Here is a 13,705-nt window from a genome sequence, read left to right on the forward strand (position 1 = left end):
ATTTAAAGCAACCAGTATTTTTCAAGTAAATGTAAAGCAGTGTGTACAATCCTATAGAATTTAGTGTAGTAGTACAGCACATTCACTTTCTATCGCTTCCAAGAAACAGAGTAAACAGAATGCAGATATCTCAGTAACGGTAAACAGAACATAGTGGTGATAACATATCTGCAGTCAGATCCTGAATATTGATCCTTAGTCTCGTTGGGTGTGTTATGTTTATGCCTGATATGTCAACACAATCTGACAGAATTATAGATAAAATAAGTGACCCCATGATGCAAACTGATTTTTTTTTATTCACATTGGTTGTATTCAGACACGTAAAACTTCCTGCATTAGAGTAACATTTTGTAGAAATGAACAAACGGCAAGGTATAATAGTGTGTTTTAAGTCACAAACTAGTATTAATTAATAGGATACTGTCTCACAAACATTAACATACAACTGAATATATTTTTTCAGTCATAAAATATATAACATATTACCTATTTGTCAATTTTAACTCAGTATACTCAAAGGGCATGAGTCAGAAAACAGGCCACAGTGGTAAAAAAAAAAAACATGATAATCTTGTTGTGACCTTATCTCCTGCTGACACCCACAATGCAGAGCTGGGAGAGGTTGGGTGGGTGACATTAGAACTCAGCAGTTTGTGCCTCTCAGCCAACTCTCACAGCTTTCCCAGTTCATCCATTAGCAGCCTGACAGTTAAGTATCACATGGTGGCCCTGTGGAGGAGCTGAGAGCAGTTACGGTTTAGAGAACCATGGCCAGCCAGCCAGCGATCATAGCCATGCCCCCCATGGGAGCCACTTTGCGCAGACCAGGGTCCCCCGTCAGGGCCTGGTGGTACAAAGAACCGCAGAACATCCCCATCCCAGCTACGAGGAGAGCTCCAGCCTGGGGAGGAGACAAAAACAGAGTCAAATTAGCGCTGGTCACAACTGATTTAAACCTACCTGGACAGACCTGAGATTGGAATATACAAGAGCCAAAAAGAGGAATAATCTACCAGAGTTACTTTAGTTGGATTTCATTTCATTTTCAAGGTAGAGTCATATTTACTGATCTGCTCAAATTTAAAATGCAGCTCTGAGCAATGGTTGGGACAGGGAGTGCAGGAGCTAAAGTGGCTGAGAAAGCATTAAATCATTCTTCTGATTTAATGTGACATGTTCTCCCATTTTTTCCTAACCTCAAGTAACATCATTAGATGGGAGGTAGAAGGGTAATAAGTTTGCTGAAAGTAGGAATTGGGAAGCAAAAGTTAGCTTGCACCTAAATAGAGGCTGAACATGTAAAGTTTTGGATTTTCACTTCGTGTTTACAAATGATGTTCGTAAAGTAACTATCATTTAACTCCAGATGTTCCCCCATATTTCAGATTTCCGCGTGAAATGTAGAGAGGAAAAGGGTACTTTATATCATTGTCTGTGGAAGTGTACAAAGCTACAGCGATTATGGAAATCTGTGATATATTGTATAAGCCTTGTAGTTGGGAAGGAAGTCCCATCATGTGCTAAACTTTGTGTGCTGGGCATGTATCCTGAAGATTTTGCTGGAACCTTACAGCAGTCACTACTCATTGACTGTGGACTTTTACAATAATTTATAATCAGACTTTTATGGAAAAGTATGGACATAGCTTCTGTTGGTTGGTGGATAAAAGAGCTGGCTGCTAGTCTTGCCTTGGAAGGGCTAACATATATTGTTAAAAAGAAGGACAAGAAATTTGCCTGTTTATGGGGTCTGTATATGGCTTTCTTGAAAAACCACAGTTCTGTATGACTTGATTTCCTATTCTGAGCTACAGTTCTACAATACTGTGGTCTGATTTCATAATTTTTTTTTGTACTTTATTTTTTATGGTTTTAATATAAAATACAAAACAAAGAGAAACACAGTCACAGGTACATTCACACATTTACAGACTGTTTACTGTCCACAGATTGAATGAAGAAGTCCCATTTTTTCCAGTGCTTTACACCCTTATGTTGTTGTTGGCAGAGATTGTATGTCATCATTTCCATTAAATGGATTTGGTTGACAATTTTTATCACCAAGGAAATTGAGGGAGGGTCCTTTTTAAGCCAGTATTTGGTGATGGCTTTTTTTGCCTGCGGCAAGCAGTATTCAAAATAAATACATGTCACTTTCCTGTAATTCCTCTGGGGGAATGCTAAAAAACAAAGTAGCCAATGACATATCAAAATGAACACCAAAAACTGAATACATCAACTTAATCATCTCTCCCCAAAAGCCAACAATACCAGGACAGGACCAGAATACATGTACTTGATATGCCTCAAGTGAACCGCACTCCTTCCAGCAGGAAAAATGAACTCCAGAAGAATGTGATTTTCGTGCAGGTGTAATAAAGAAATGATTTTATAATTTTATAATTGTATTGTCATTCTATTTCATTTATTTAGTTTTATTTATTTGATTTACTATTTCTATTTATTAAGAAAACCCTAAATTTTATGGTAATTACTTTTAGGTATGTATTTTCTGTATGTGTAGGTTTGTATTTTTCTGCCAGGATTGGGACAATGTTATTTCTTGTTCATTTGTTAAAGAAAAATAAAGAGGGAAAAGAAAACAAACAAACAAACAAAAAACCCGACCATTTAACTCTGCAACCATCAAAATGTAGGGGGTAAGATATTTTAGGTACCACATGAACTGAGAAATGTTGCTCCAGAATGTGATCCCATAAGGCATAAACATACTTTAATATAACCATATACAGTTCTGCACAAAAGTCTTAGTCTGCCTTTTTGCTTTGTTGGTTTAGTAAAATTCTAATGGCCAGTCTCTGTATAAAAATCTAATCTGATATAAATGAAGTATGTAAAGTTTCAGGGAAAAACAGCTTCTACAAACCAAAGCGGTAGTATTTAGTGTCACCTCCCTTTGCACTTAACAGGTCATTAACCCTTCTGTTCAGACAATATGAGATTTATTGTGCTCTTTTTCGGATGTTTTATAACAGGGTTCATTCAACACGTCAAATGTTTTTAACTGTTTGTGCTGCTTTTCATCATGGTGACAGCGGCAACACTAAAACGTGACTTTAACCTTTAGAACCCATTTAGTTCCATTTGTGTGTATTTTAAGGCTGTGCACATATTTCCGATATTTTTTTGTTGTATCTGAAAAAACGCAGAGTGAAAAATAAACATGTATGCTCATTTCAACCCTGGAAAAACAACAAAGCTAAGGGAGGCCTAAGACTTTTGCACTTTACTGGCCTTCACAATAAGAAATGAGTTGAGAGGCATCAGTCTAATTATCATCTGAGAGTTGATATGGTGACACCAAGCTAAACATTCAGTATTTTTTCCATTTTTAAGACTTTTTCTGCCCAGCCTGTGTACTGAAGTACTTTTCACTGCTGGTTTTTAAGCAGAAATTAACAAAACCCTACAAAGGAGTTTCTTGCAAAAACACAGGTTTAAACCATAATCCCCCTGCAGTGTTTACTACCTACTGCAGTACAGCTTTGTTCACCCAATTGTCAGTAATAATTGCTTAAAGGAATAGTGATTTTCTGAGTGAGCATGGATAGGAAATGGCAGGAAATCACATAGGCTCATTTTCAAAGGACAATGGAGTGCAGCCAGCCTTAAGAGCTGGTATTAAGCCTCCTTACTCACCACAGCAGGTTTTCCAGAGTGGGCAGCACCCAGCAGGGCCAGGCTGTGGTAGAAATGGTACTTATTGGCAGTCTCAAATAGCTGGAAATGTAGACACAGAAAAAGTTTTTACAAAACTTTGCACTCTCTATTTTTCATCCTATTTTAGCCAATCAAAACTGTTCTGGAAAAGCATGGTGGGATTGTTGCGGCTGAACTGAAGCACTACAAGAGGAAAAAAGAATGGGATAACTATTATTTATCTACTACAGGGGTGTCAAACTTAGTTTAGTTCAGTGGCCACATCCTCCCAATATGATCTGAAGTGGGCCGGACCAGTAAAATAATAGCATAAAAATATATAAATAATGTCAAGTCCAAACTTTTCTCTATGGTTTAGAGTGAAAAAAAGTAAAATTACATGATGTAAATGTTGACATCTACAATCTATCCTTTAAAAAAATTCGCACAACATGAACAAACCCAAAAAAACAGATTATTTTTAAAGAAAAATAAATGCAGTTTAAGAATATTATGCCTCAGCTTCTCATTTACACATAAGCATTACAACAGACCACACAAAGTTACACTTGCTTCTCTTAAGACATTTCATGTTGTTCATATTTGTTCAGGTTATTCAAATTTTTTTATGAAAGGATACTTTGTAAATGTAAACATTTTCATGTAATTTAACTTTGTTTTTTAACTAAAATAAAAAGAATTTCGACATTTCAGTATTTATGAGTTATTATGATAGTATTTTAGTGATCCGACCCACCTGAGGGTGAGCGACCCACCTGAATTGGACTGAATGTGGAACTTGAACTAAAATGATTGTTAATATCTTAAGTGTAATTTTTGCATGTCACAAATTCCTCCAACAGACCAGATGAGACCCTCTGGCGGTCCAGTTTTGGCCCACGGGCCTTATGTTTGACACCCATGATCTATTGCATTGTTTTCTTCTATCAGGTTGGGTTCTTTTAGTGTATTAGACAATCTTCATTTCCATTTATAGAGACACTTCTATTTCACATTCAGGATATTTCCACAGTTTGACTTCCGAGTGATCAAAAGTGATAATCTGCATCCTGTTAGAGTCTGTAACTTCGCAAAAATATTTTTTTCATTGATTTTGCAAACTGTGTACTAACACATGCAGATTGTAACTGTATAATTGTACTTTTTTTAGGTATTTTATTCAACCTTCATTTAACCAGGTAAGACCCATTGAGATCCAGATCTCATTTGCAAGGGTGACAAGAGGTCGGTAATACACATAATAATAATAATAATTATAACTTAAAAAAACAGATTTCAAACAATAAATTAAAATAGTTAAGATGATTCCAAACAGTTTGATTATTGAAAGTGCAAAAAATATGCATATACATAATAAATAATTACAATAAGGCATTAAAATATATTTGTGTGTATCCTCACAGCAAAATCTTACAAGTCAAACTGAAAAAAACAAACAAACAAAAAAAAATAACCAAAACATTAGACTGTATACATACCACCATCCGGTAGTCATCAGGGTCACTGTTTTTGAAGCCTGATGCAAAGAGAAATGGGAAAAAATATTAAACTGCAAATTCAAATATATAATCAATATTATTGATAAATGTCTCCCGCAGATTGTCACAAATGACTTGCAATTTACTACAATCAGTCTAATTCCAAATAGCTACTTAATAAAAGATATGATACCATTTTTTACTTGACAAACAACAACACATGTATTGGCCTTTTGAGCTTTTCCACCATGATTCAGACACTCAGTGATATAACTGTGGAAGGAGAGCAGGGTCACACTGATGACACATGTAGATGATGATAAACTGAAACTACGTAAACTCTGGTACAATATTTAGACGCCGAATTAATGTTTACTGTGTTATACATTCGTAGCAGACTTTACTTCTTTAATGGCAGGAAGTTATTTTTATTTCTAACCCCAGACAACATTAATTTGCCACGTTTCCGAATGGAGTCTGGGGTAGTAACTGCTAACACTGCATTTCCTTCGGATTTTCTAAGTTATTATTCCGCTTAACTGTTAGAGACTGGAAATGTCAACTATCAGCTAGTGGGAAATCCCTACCGTGAGCCCCGTAGGCCCCCAGGCCCACCGCCGAAGCCCCGGACAGAGCCGCTAACCTTCGGACCACAGCCGACGCACTCATTTTGTCTGCGCACAAACCGGAAGTCTGCGGTGGTGCCTTCACGGTCACTTTGTAAACTCCAGCTTCTTACGTTTCAAGCTTGGACGTAACTCGGACTGACCTTGTGTCACACACGTTATAATTTTCAGAAACTGTAACAAAATGTCAAAATGTGGCAGCAAATTATGTAAATACAATATTGTAAGACTTAAAGAATTCGTTTCATTTCATTTATTAAGATCCCCATTAGCAACTGATGATTCAGTTGCTATTCTTCCTGGGGTCTCCTCTACATTACATTACAGTTTTAAATTTTTACATTAATCTTACACCATTCACACACACACACGCACGCACGCACGCACACACGCACGCACACACACACACACACACACACACACACAAACAGGACATATACAACAGCCCAATGCAATTAAAATAAATAAACAAAAATAAAAACTATACATTTGTACTCCTGCACCAAACAATAGCTTTCTGACACAAATCATGAAACATCTTTCAATATTAGCAATACTCAATCCATTTCATGCCTGTTGTGTAAACAAAAAAAGTTTTAGTTTCTTTTGAGAACATTTTCTATTATTTTCCGACAACAAAAACCCTGCCAATCCATTCCATGCAACCATGGCCCGATAAAAAACAGTTCTCTGTAACTGATTTGTTCTGCCTAAAGGCAGAGCACACCGTGTTTCAGTGGTTTGTCTTGTACGATAATTATGTTGATCAGCAAAAAATGACAGTTTTCTGTGAATAATTTCTGGAGTTTGTGTTGTGATAATGTTACAAATAAATGATAATAAAGAATATTTCAATCTAGATTTTACAGTTAACCATGTCAAACTGTTGTGCATTGTGGTTCTATTAGTTCTGTAAGGGCAACCCAAAACAATTCATGCTGCTTTATTCTGTGCAACTTGCAATTTGTGTAAATTATTTTCATTAGTAATTGACCAAACAACTGAGGCATAATCCATATGAGATAATACTAATGACTGAACTAATAGCTTGGTCAACCATTGAGGAATAAATTTCTTACAGTGTCTAATTATTCCTATACTTTGACCCATTTTTTGCAATATATTATTTATTGGACCATTCCACGACAATGTGCCATCCACAATTACACCCAATAAATTAGTTTCATCTAATTGTTGATTTAAGACAGAGGTGTAAAACTCATTTCAGTTCAGGGGCCACATACAGCTCATTATGATCTCAAATGGGCTTGACCAGTAAAATAATGACAGTGAAAAAAGTAAAATTACAGTATGAAAAAGTTTACATCTACAAAGTTGACATAAATAAATAAATAAATAAATAAATAAATAAATAATTAAAAAGTGAATAAAATGAACAAGCACGAACAACCTCAAATTTCTTGCCAAAAAACACAAGTGCAATTGTAACAATATTATGCCTCAGTTTATCATTTACACACACGTGCATTACAATTTACAGATTACAGTGGATCTACAAATGTACAAAACATTTATTAACAGGCACAACATTGTTAAAATTGCACTTACTTCCTTTAAAATACAGGTGTCAAACATGTGGCCTAGGGGCCAAAAACTGGCCCGCCAAAGGGTCCAATCAGGGATGAATTTGGGATGAATTTGTAAAATGAAAAATCTCCATTGAAGACATTAACAATCAAGGATGTGAAAAATCATTTTAGGTCAATTCAATCTAAAATAGGTCAGACCAGTAAAATCCAATCATAATAACCTATAAATAATGAAAATGGCATTTTTTTCTCTATTTTAGTGTAAAAAAAAAAAAAAAAAAAAAAAAGTACAATTACACAAAAATATTTACATTTAAAGTCTAGCCTTTTACAAGTAATGTGAATTACCTGAACAAATATAAACAACCTGAAATGTCTTAAGAGTAGTATGTAAAATTGTACCAATATTCTGCCTGTTATTAAATGTTTTGTGCATTTTTGATCCATTGTGATCTGTAAGTTGTAATGCACTTGTATAAATGATAAACCGAGATGTGACATTGTTAACATTGCACTTATTTTTCTTAAGAATTTTTATGTTCGTATTTGTTCATGATATGTTCCAGTACAGTTTGTAGATGTAAACATTTTTAACACGGAATTTAACTTTTTTCACTCAAAAGCACAGGAAACTTTGGAGTTGACATTGTGTTCTTATCCTATTATTTATATTGTTTTACTGGTCCAGCCCACTTTAGATCATATTAGGCTGAATGTGGCCCCTGAACTAAAATGTGTTTGACACCCCTGCTTTAACACATTTCATGTTGTCATGTTCAGGCTATTCACATTTTTGTGAAAGGATAGTTTGTAAATCTAAACATTTTCATGTAATTTTACTTTTGTACACTAAAACAAAGAGAAACATTTGGAGTTTTCACAATTTATAGGTTATTATGATAGTATTTTACTCATCCAATCCACTTTAGATCGAATTGGGCTGCATGTGGCCCTTGAATTAAAATAATTTTGACATCCTAGATTGTTAATACCTTCAGTGTAATTTTTGCACTTAACAAATTCATTCCATGGGCTGGATTAGACCCCTTGCTGGGCCGGCTTTGGCCCAGGGGTGCTCCTGATTTAAGGAGTAGATTAATATGACATAATGTACATCATCATCACTCATACTCGCTGCGAATTACAACACTACTTATATTTTGCTAAACCCACTTTTATTAGTCTTTGGTTCATTTATTTGTGTATTTGGACCCTAATAGTTCATAAAGTTTTAAAATTTGAACCCTCCAGGTGCTGCAAAGCTATATTTACATTTATTTTGACAAAAATCGAGTGGATTTCTACCGCCTGTTTTAATTCCTGCTTTATAACTAGTTAAATCACAACATTTGCACATATAAGGTCAAGACTTCCGACGAACATTTCTCCGAGTATGACATAACTGTTTATCAGCAGAAGCAGTTGTAGTAAAAACTGAATACATGTCCAAACTTTGAGCTGATTACCTAAAATGTTGAATTACTGGTTGAACGGGACAGAACAGCACAGCCAACAATGACGAGGGGGTGGGGCATGAAGTGGCTCGATTGCATTTAAAGGGCCAGCGCTCAATATGACCTTTCTGGTGTCATTACTCAGAAATAGGGTTGAAGATGGACCTGTGGAGTTGAATTAATGAAGAATCAGACCCAAGCATAGCATTTACAGTTTATGTAGACCGCAGGGAATTTATTTATTTTTTTAAACTTGTCTTGTCCAGCATCCTAACGGCAGAATGGTAGTCTGGCTGCCTTTTGGTGCTGAACAAATTTGCTTATAGTATATGAAGCTCTCCTTGATATTCTACTGACTTTATTATGAGCTTTGTTGAACCACATTTTGCATTTTGATGCCAGACCAGACATGTGTGTGTGTGTGTGTGTGTGTGTGTGTGTGTGTGTGTGTGTGTGGGGGGGGGGGGGGGGGGGGGGAGAGCAAGAAAGAAGAAGGTGGTGAAGACCCTCACAAGAAAGTATCAACAATACAAGCAGTAACAACCATGGTGATAATTATAATGGTAACAAAAACTGAACTAAAAACGGGAAATGTTTTAAAATGCATAATTCCATTAAAAAAGCAAAATATCACTACTTTGAAATAAAATATGACAAAATTAAAAATATTTCCATATTTCTATCTATCTATCTATCTATCTATCTATCTATCTATCTATCTATCTATCTATCTATCTATCTATCTATCTATCTATCTATCTATCTATCTATCTATCTATCTATCTATCTATCTATCATTATTATTATAGGTCAAAAATCAGTGTTATGCTATATATAACAAATGTAAAACTGTATCATACTGTACTGTTGTGTTTTATCAGATTTTCTGTGGCATCCATACTTAACCCTTTCATGCATGAATTATGAAAACCTTTGTCAAGATTTTTTTTTCCTGAGTGTTTGTATTCCTCTTTAGGCATGAAAAAAATACCAATGTGATTGAAATTTTTTTAATGAACCTATTTTTTATGGAGTTACAAAAATGTCCGCTCAGCTGGACACCATACGTTTAATTTTTGAAGCAAAGAAACATGTATTTAAAATGCAAATAACAGAAAGGGATAAACTGTGTGAAAACTATTAAATCAAAACTGTTTTTTAATGCTGTCAATCTAATGTTTGCTCACATTTGATCATACTATAATACTAGTTATTACTCACTTCATTGAGATAATATGCAAAAAAAAAAACTTTTGTTTAAGAAAATGTTTAATTAAAGTCTTATAACAACTAGCAATTGATTTAGACTCAACATGTTACTGCTGATCAGGTTTCTATAACAACTGTAAGTGTTCTATCTGCACTCTTCCCTTTTATTTTAATTGATTATTATTTATGTTTATTGATTATGTATTAATTGTAATTGTGTGTTTTTTATCTATCTATCTATCTATCTATCTATCTATCTATCTATCTATCTATCTATCTATCTATCTATCTATCTATCTATCTATCTATCTATCTATCTATCTATCTATCTGTCTGTCTGTCTGTCTGTCTGTCTGTCTGTCTGTCTGTCTGTCTGTCTGTCCGTCCGTCCGTCCGTCCGTCCGTCCGTCCGTCCGTCTAATCCTCTTTGAGATTAAAAATCCAAGCAGCAAAAACATAATTCCAGCCTATTAAGACAGACAAACAACAAACTACTTTCATACAATACAAATAAATACAATATCTATTACAAAATCCATCAGGTCCTTTTGTAAATCATCTCATGAGGAAGGTGCAGTAAAAACTCAGTTCTAACTCTGAACCACCATTTATAGAATGTTCTGAGAACCCACACCGTATTGCTACTGGGTTTGACACATGTACGTACAAAGATAAGATGGAAGCAGCCCAAGGACACAGTTGCCTACCAGTGTGAGAGTCTGCAGACATACAGAGACTGGTACTTAGCAACAGCAGACAAGGTGCAGTAGTGAAGGTGATAGCTCCAGCCAGTGATAAAACAAAAACCAGAAGAATAAACTGTATCCAAGTTCTTCAGGTGCATTCATTAAGAGAAGATCATCCTAAACCAACAAAGGTAAGAACGAGACCGTTATTTTGATAAGTTGTTGATAAAAACTGCTTATTTTGTCATCGACATTCATCATTTATTTCGACACTGGAACTACACCAAAAGAGTCCAAAGGATTTGAGTAGATTTGTCATTAATGGTATTGATTCTTACTTCAAATAGTGTTTGGAGATTGTGTCATTTGGGTTCAAAATACAGAGCTTAACATGAAAAAAAAAACTGTATTATTCACTATCATTTTAACAAGATTTAATATTTAAAAATCCAAATTCAGCACCTTAGAACCTTTTTTAATATGTACTGTATATTTAAAATTTAAGCCAAACAATACAAAAAAAAGTCAGCTTTTTAACTCAGACTGCTGGTTGGAGGTCCTGTGGAAGTACTATGGCAAAACACTTTCACATCTTTTAGGATTGTCCCTCTGGGGTTCCATTTTGGAGATGTGTCCATGGCCTCCTGGAGGCAGTTTTTCAGTTTAAAATCTGTTTTGACTTTAAAATCATGCACCTCAACGATTTAGAAGAACTCAAGTGTGCAAAGAGAGATAAATGCTCAGTGTATCTTTGGTAATTGGATTTTCTTTTTAGAAACAAAATAAAAACTAGTGGTTAATTGATTTTCGTTTTAAAATAGAAGAATTAAAACTGAATTTCAAAGCGTTTTTCTTTTTCAGTGTCAAAACAGATAAACCAAATTTTAAAAACAAATGAATTTTTGTTTTCTCTTTCTAATAACAAAAAATAAAGTCATTACCTGACAGAAATGGAAAAACAGACCAAAACCATCTGTTTTTTTCTTTTTTTCTGAACCGGATGTTGTCATTTTCACAGAAAGAGAACTAATGCCTCGGTCACAAAGATTCTTACAAATGATGGGTTTGTACAAAATCTGGACATTATAGACATGCTCCCTCCATGAATGTTTACAAACTCCAGATTTTATATGAACCAAGGTTATTATCGTTAATGAAAACTAACGAAATGACGAAAACTAGAATTGTAAAAACATTTTCGTACACTGAAATAAATAAAAACTATAATTAAAAGAAAAAAACAATATCTAACTGAAACTGTATTGTGTGCTTATAAAACTAACTAAAACGTATAAAAATTATGGATCAAATTCCCTTCGTTTTCGTCTTTGTCAATGTCGGATTGATATGAAATCAATTTATTTCCCTCAAGCAATTTTTTTAGCTAGCGGCACCATATGATATTTAACGGTCCATCACTTCTCGTCACTTGTGGTTTACAGTTGTCTTTCGTCCTCACTCTACCTGGAAACATGGAGACTAAAGTTGGGAGAAAGCAGCAGAGTCCTGTCTGGGATTTATTTGAATTCGACAGTGAAGAAGAGAAAAGATATAAAAAAAACTAAACTAAAACTAAGCATTTACAAAATAATGAAACTAATAAAAACTAGCAAACCTGCTGTAAAAACTAATTAAAACTAACTGAATTAGAGAAAAAAAGTCAAATTAAATAAAACTAAACTATAATGAAAAATCCAAAACTATTATAACCTTGATACAAACTGGATGATTCGTACAATTTGTGCATGAAGAGGGGTTCGCACAGAGGGGGGAGAGGGGGAGGGACAAATGGCAGTTGAGTTTGATAGACATATCACCATTCCATCATTTCGGTGGGCCTGTTAAAATGATTGGATGGTGTTTTTTCAGTCCTGTCTGTTCCACAGGTGACTAAATTTTTTTATTTTTGTGTTAGAGCATTTAGTTAATTGGTTGCAATCAAGGTTGGAGGGGAATTTTAAGCAATATAAGAAAAAATGCTCCAGGAAAACATCTCCTACCCTACCTTTAATTGAATGTTGGATTCTCCCCCTGTTGTTTGTTCTATTACTGCTTGTACTTGTGTTATGTTTTCTTAAAAACAACAATAAAAAGTAAATTAAAAAAAACACAAAAGTAAGCTTTTTATTTATTTATTAATTTATTGTTTTCCATGTGACACTTTACACATTAACTGTGTTGGGCATGTCCACTATTCATTGGAGTCGTGAACTAAAAGGTTGATTTCCATGCTATACTTTCAGCCTGTGGGGCAAATTCCATAACTTAACCCAGAACTGGAACTGAAGAGACACTTTTCTAGTCACACTGCATTGGCAGAACAGCAAACCCAACTGTGGGCTTTTTTAAGCTCTGCAAGCTCATTAGTCACTTTTCCATTGGACATCTGTGCAAAACTTTACTGGTATTTACTAAATGTCGAAAAAACAGCAGTGCGTAATGTCGGTTTTTCCATTAAATCACAAATGCGATGATTTGTTTATTTACTATCGCGACATGACACGAGAAGTCATTCCATAAACATGGCGATGAACGTAAATATGGTGTTGATTTACAGATATATTCATTATTATTATATATTACCCCTCTATCTCGTAATAAATTAATAAAATAAATAATAATAAATAAAATAAATAAATTTCATGGTGTGTCCACACATACCGCGACATGTTTCTTCTTCTTCTTTGCTTGTTGTAACGTCCGTCAACATCCGTTTTTTTAATTCACCTGGCTCTAGTTGCGAAAAAAGGTGTTTCCATTGCAGTTTTGCGTGATATACCATCTGCACTACACCTGAAAAAAACACCTCTTGCCAGTGCAAAAACTTTTAATCAAAAAATGAGACTTTTGGCGATATAGCCATTTTTCCATTAGGCAAATTTTTATGTGCAAGTTATATTTGAGGGTCAACAGAAAAGCGACTACTGTTGCTCCCAGATTTATCATATGAAAAACAGAGCATGTGCAGGAAACTGATTCTGCTATTGTTTTTTTACACTTCTGTGTCAAATCCAGCCA

General features: G+C 34.7%; 1 protein-coding gene across 1 annotated transcript; it reads right to left on the reverse strand.

The window, feature by feature from the left end:
- Positions 1–278: 278 nt before the first annotated feature.
- Positions 279–5,865, reverse strand: LOC115439087 (transmembrane protein 256-like). The gene is made up of 4 exons (XM_030162982.1): positions 5,750–5,865; positions 5,163–5,200; positions 3,664–3,744; positions 279–904 (listed from the first exon to the last, which is right to left on the reverse strand). The coding sequence occupies exons 1-4, from the start codon at positions 5,829–5,831 to the stop codon at positions 761–763; spliced, it is 345 nt and encodes a 114-aa protein (XP_030018842.1). The 5' UTR covers positions 5,832–5,865; the 3' UTR covers positions 279–760.
- Positions 5,866–13,705: the final 7,840 nt, after the last annotated feature.

Source organism: Sphaeramia orbicularis, chromosome 18, assembly GCF_902148855.1.
Source record: "Sphaeramia orbicularis chromosome 18, fSphaOr1.1, whole genome shotgun sequence".
Classification (NCBI taxonomy): domain Eukaryota; kingdom Metazoa; phylum Chordata; class Actinopteri; order Kurtiformes; family Apogonidae; genus Sphaeramia; species Sphaeramia orbicularis.